This window comes from Rhodamnia argentea, chromosome 6, assembly GCF_020921035.1.
Source record: "Rhodamnia argentea isolate NSW1041297 chromosome 6, ASM2092103v1, whole genome shotgun sequence".
Taxonomy (NCBI): Eukaryota; Viridiplantae; Streptophyta; class Magnoliopsida; order Myrtales; family Myrtaceae; genus Rhodamnia; species Rhodamnia argentea.
Window position 1 is genome coordinate 1625636 of NC_063155.1, and position 6000 is coordinate 1631635.

General features: G+C 37.0%; 1 protein-coding gene across 1 annotated transcript; it reads right to left on the bottom strand.

The window, feature by feature from the left end:
* Positions 1 to 589: 589 nt before the first annotated feature.
* On the bottom strand, positions 590 to 1313 carry LOC115726322 (rapid alkalinization factor 23-like). Its single transcript, XM_030656142.2, has one exon. The coding sequence runs from the start codon at positions 1212 to 1214 to the stop codon at positions 840 to 842; it is 375 nt and encodes a 124-aa protein (XP_030512002.1). The 5' UTR covers positions 1215 to 1313; the 3' UTR covers positions 590 to 839.
* Positions 1314 to 6000: the final 4687 nt, after the last annotated feature.

Genomic DNA, 6000 nt, shown 5'->3' on the forward strand with positions numbered 1-6000 from the left:
TATTTAGATAAGGAAAAAATATGAAACATTAACAAAATAAAAAACTAAATCATGGATATCACTGAAATTGGAAGCTCGGATTTCATGTTACATGCTCATCATCGGACGCTATTAAATACCACAAGATCGTTTGAAGACATAAAAAAAGAAAAACACAATGACTCATTCCATGTTCCAAACCACCTCATACTCATCGAAATCGGTTCCTCAACTTTTAGAATGTGAAACCTACCATGCATATCATGAAATCTGAAACCTACCCTATTTTTATTGATTCGGTTCCCGGATTCTCAATTCTACTGTGAAACTATGTTGATCCCTAGTTTTCGATGGACCGGAGCCAACAAATTTAGATTAAGCAAAAATGACTTCTCCTCTTATAAGAAGTAAATCAATTTCCCTAAATTATCAAAGGAACGAAAGCTAATCATTTTCCTTTAAACCATGAATATATCAAGAGGTAAATTCTTATTAGTCAACCTCCCCCAAAACAGATCAATTCTATTATAATTTTATATTTTATCGTGATTATAATATGAAAATTTTCTCTCATTTCGACCAAACCAATCATTGCGTCCTCGTCAATATATATAAATTTATTAATGTGCATTCGCTTCATTTGACACTAGAATAAGAATAAATATTGTACATATAGGAAAGTTGCACCAAATAGGAAAACCCAATTATACCCTCCCACGAATAATACGCTCCCTTATTCCAATAATTCGAAGAACCCACACTGAATTCCTACTTAATACTTATATGAAGAAGGAAATGATAAATACAGAATTTTCCAGCGAAAATAAAAGCAAACTCTTTTTAGCCTTCTCCGTTCCGCTTCAGCCCCTGCAATGCGCGATCTTGACGCACGCGCGAGTGTAGGGGTTGGCCGCAGCGCCGGCACGGCAGTTGGAGTACGACACGCCTCTCTTGGAGCAGGGGACCGTGTCCCGCCCCAGCGCCCCGTAGCCGATGTAGCGCGTAGCCGCCAGGATGCGCCGGTTCGTCTCCGAGTCCATCGCCAGCTCCTCCCCCCACTCACCGTCCCCTGCGCCGCCGGCCAAGCACTCGGCGATCGAGCCCCGGCACTCGCCGGCGGAGTACGGCATGACGGCGGCGAAATCGAGGGGCGAGAAGGCCGACACGTGGGCGAACAGAGCCAGGCAGACGGCGAGGATGAGGAGATCTCGGAAGAGCTGGCCCGAGCCGGTCATTTTTCTCTCTCTTTTTTTTTTTTCTGAATTTTGCAGGTGTTTTTGTGGGACGAAGAAGTGAGGAGGAGAGTGAGAGGGAGGGGGGAAAATGAAAGAGATGATGGCGAGGCTGTTGAATTTAAAGAAAGGCCACAGCTGGTGTACATGTGCCCCTGGGTTGAGGGCTTATTTACAGGTATACCACGGTTTGACTTTATGTGATCCTTTTCTCATCTTTCTCTCTTTTTTTTTTTTTTCCCTCTCCCATCTCATTTGAAAAGGATTGGCGTTAGAATTACGCAATATTTCAGAAAAAAAAAAAAAAACAGAGATTCTCTTCCTTGAGCCCTTTAAACATATTTTAACATAGGACAGTTTAAACACAATACCAAAAATATTAATGCATTAAAAGCTACAAAAATTTCACTTATTAATTTGTTTGACGATTGTTTAGTGAACATTCATGATTTTTCTTCTTCTTCTTCTTCTTTTGTAAAAAGAACATTTATGTTATCCAGTCAATTATAATATTAATAATAATAAGATATGCAATGCGTAACGCACTTACGGATCCGATACGGTTGTGGATGTATCGAGCTCCGGTATATCTCTGCCATGTATAAAGCCTTTTGATTTATCCATTCGATATTGTATGTTCAAAAACTGTTAATACCTTAACGGTGGGTGAGATAAATTTCTAAAAGTTATTATGAATCAATTGAAAGCACATCAATTATAATTAAGATTGGTTGAGGGGCGGGCTGATGATGACTGCTTTTTGGCTATAACAGTTATGCAAAGCGCTTTTGTCTCTAGCCATTTACAAATAAAGACATGCTTTTAACTATTTATAAAGATGCCGGTAGACATGGCCATGAGCCGGTTTGGACTTGGAATCGACCCGTGGAATAATCGAAATCTGCCTGTTGACCAGGATCGGCGGTTCCAAACCGGAACAGGTCCGGCCCCTCAAGGGCCGATTCTGATTTTAAAAAATTAGGAACCGGCCAAAAAAACTGGCCCAATTGGGGAAAGAGTCGACGGCTCTTTCCCCCACCCGGGTCCACCATCTCCCTTTTCTTCTTATGGCCGTTGCAATCCCGCCCCCCCCCATTTTTTCATTTTTTTTCTTTGTAAATTTCCTATAAATATCATACCCTCTCTTTTTATTTTTTCTCACAAATTCTCTCAATCTGCTCAATCCTAGCTCAATTGTGCCAATTTTCTAAATTGACTTTCCGCTCAATTTTTTGAAAAAAATGGCAAGTGGAAGGGGAGTTGGTGATAAGGGAAAAAGCCCGATGCCGATGGGGATGGGGGAATCCGATTATCCTCAACATCATGCTCAATATAATCCTCATAAGTTTACATGTTGGGTAGACGATGATAATGATGTCAACTATGTTCCCAACGTCGAGCACGTCCCAACGCAAGAAAGTCTTCATCCTCCTACCGGCGTTAAAAAAACGTCGACAGCAAAGGAACCGAAACAGTAGGCCTGGAAGAGTACATCCAACTTATGACAACACTTCAACAAGGTCCATGTAAGCGAAGACAAATACAAGATAAATTGTAAATATTGTACGAAATCATACAATTTTAATAAAGGAGACGGTATGTTCAATTTTAATAAAGAAGACGGATATGGAACATACCGTCGACATTTGCACAAAAAACATGTAATGCAAGTGAGGATTGACACCAGGCAACAACAAATTTCCGGATACGCCAATCCTCCTTTATTTCGTTATAGTAATGAACTTTATAAATAAACATTAGCTCAATATGTTGCCATTGAACATTTACCTTTTACTATTGGTGAAAATTTTGGTTTGAATTGTTTTATCAACACTGCATTACTTTGCAAGCAAAACTTGTTCCTAGAACTACTCTTAAATGCGAACTTTTTAGGGTGTATAAAAAAATAAAAAAAACTTTATAAACTTTTTTTGCCGATTTTAATGGATGTGTGCATATAGGTAGCGATATTTGGAGTGATTCTTGACAAATTCATTCTTATATGGGTATCACATGTCATTGGATATGTGACGATTGAAACATTAAAAAAAGAGTACTTGCATTTTGAGTGTTTGATGAAAGACATATCGACAATAATATTTTATAGAATGATTAAGTAAGTTTTAGAAGAATATAATTTAATTAATAAAATTTTTTCAGTTGGTTTTGATAATACCGCGTCAAATATCGCTTTCATTCCCGATTTAGAAAATATTTGTAAACCCTCTTTTGGCAGATAATTTTTTCACATTAGATATGCTTACCATGTTTTAAATTTATATGTACAAGATGGTTTACGAACTCTTGTTACTTTTTTCAACCCAATAAAGAGAGCAATTAAATTTTTCTTAGAGTTGTCCCCAAGTTATGAAAGAATAGGGCATATTTTGTAAATCACATGGACAAAAATAAAAAAGATTTCCAAAAGATGTTCCGACTCGTTGGAATTCTACTTACGAGTTGCTTCATCAATCTTTTGCTTATAAAGACTTATTATGTACATTTATTTTAAATAATGTTTCTGAAATTACCTTACTCCCTCAAGATTAGGTTGTTTGTAAAAAAAAAAAATAGATTTTTTTTTAAAGTTTTTAATGATGCAATTTGTACTTTATTTGGTGTTTATTATCCTACTTCTCATTTAGTTTTAATAGAGTGTATTAACATTGCTAGTATTTTTTATGAATATGAGCAAGATTTTCAATTAGCTCCGACTATTATAGCAATGAAAGGAAAATGACTGCATTATTATGCATGCATTCCTCTTATTTATTTAGTTGCTATTGTTTTCGATTCACGTACTAAATTTGATTGTTTGTATGATTATCAGAATGATTATTACTATAATTGTTTATATTTGAATGAAACAGTAAATATTAAAGGGTTAATACCATGAAAAACCCTAAACCGGTACACCCGTGACAAATTTACCGCAAACTATTTTTTTGACCACGAAAAATCTCAAATTGGTACATATGTGACAAATTTACCCCAAACTATTTTTTTTACCACCAAAAACCCTAACCTGGTATATTTGTGACAAATTTACCCTAAACTAATTATTTTGACCACGAAATACCCTAAACCGGTACACATGTGACAAATTCACCCCCCCGTTAAATCGTCACTTTGTTTTGGCTTTTTGTCCGCTACGGTATGGGAGGACACAACCCTTTGTGCTCCACCCATCCGTGCGCTATAGATGGTGTCATCGTACAAGAAGAGACTACCGAAGGAAGGAGGTTCACGATTTGACATAAATAGGTAAGCCTTAGGGGCAGCCAGCGACGAAGATCCCGACCATGGAGACCATGGGGATAACCTGGTAACAATGATACGGAAAGCAAGTCTTCGATCTTACAAAGAAAGGCGATGGCTCGAAGACCTCGTCTCTAATGCTTTTGCCTTCCACGAGACCGTACCTGTCGGATCCGAAGATCGCCTATCTCAAATTGATAAACCTATAACAAATAGAGGGTTAAAACCCCATATTGGTATGCCTGTCAACTATCACATGTCACCAAATCAACAATTTGATAGTTAAATTTAATGAAAATTAACGGAGGGTCAATTTGTCACATGTGTACCAGTTTAGGGTAAATTTGTCACGGGTGTACCGGTTTGGGGTTTTTTGTGGTCAAAAAAATAATTTGGGGTAAATTTGTCACAAGTGTACCAGTTTGGGGTTTTCCATGGTATTAACCCAATATTAAAACTATACAAGTAGAGGTTAAAAACGTTATAGTATCATTATATAATGAATTTTGTAGTAGATATGATTTAGGTGATAATGGATCTTCTCAATCTAGTGCCTCACAAAGGGAGGAGAGTGGTAAACTTAGTGGAGGATACAATCTGCTAATGAATAGACAGAAAAGACAAAAGGGAGCAACATGTAATATTCCTGAATTAGAAAATTATTTAACCATTGCTTTTGAGTTTCGTGATTCCGAACACAGCACAGATTTCAAAATTCTGGAGTGGTGGAAAACTCATTCAACCTAATTTCCAGTCCTCGCTCTCATCACAAGACGGATGTTACCAACCCCTTCTTCAATAATTGCAGTTGAACAAGTATTTAGCGCTGGAGGATTAATTTTGGACGACCGCCGTTCAAGATTAAATCCGGATGCTGTGAAGGCTCAAGCTTGTATCCATGATTGAACAATGTCGCGACCTAAAAAAAATAGACGGATTAATTTTCGGGCTAATGGATTATCAGGTTAATTAATTAACTAACCTAACTCGGACTCTCCCAAGTCCATACCAAATCGCAACTTAAGATTCAAATAATTAACATGCAACGTGTTTTGAATTGGAGTCGCCACTAATCATTTTCGGTAGGTTGATTAGAAACCTAAATAAAATAGCGGGAGAAAACTATCTTATTTCCGCGAACCGGAGATTTTGAATTCGGGGATTTGGTTACGTCAGATTTCTCTAACGCCCTTTCGGTACCATTTTCATGAAAAATATTTGATTTGGCAATTTTGATGGATTTTACTTGAAATTCAAAGATGCAATTTTTTTGGTTTTTTCTTCTTTTTTATGGGGATGTAAAACATTGAACTTTGTACGATATACACCATGGGTGATTTAGAAAGAAAGAAAACGCAGCCAATCACGAGTATTTACAGAAATAAATTAACATGTAATAATGCTAAAATTTGGAACACGTGGCATGTCTAAAATAAACAAACGAATGTTCACACCAAACGATTACATTTTTGTAGATCGAGATGGAAAGGATTACCTTCTATTACACAAAATCTTACTCACATACACGTTA

Bases quoted from the DNA above. Each gene is read 5' to 3' on its own strand.
- LOC115726322 (XM_030656142.2), bottom strand. From the start codon at position 1,214: ATGACCGGCTCGGGCCAGCTCTTCCGAGATCTCCTCATCCTCGCCGTC.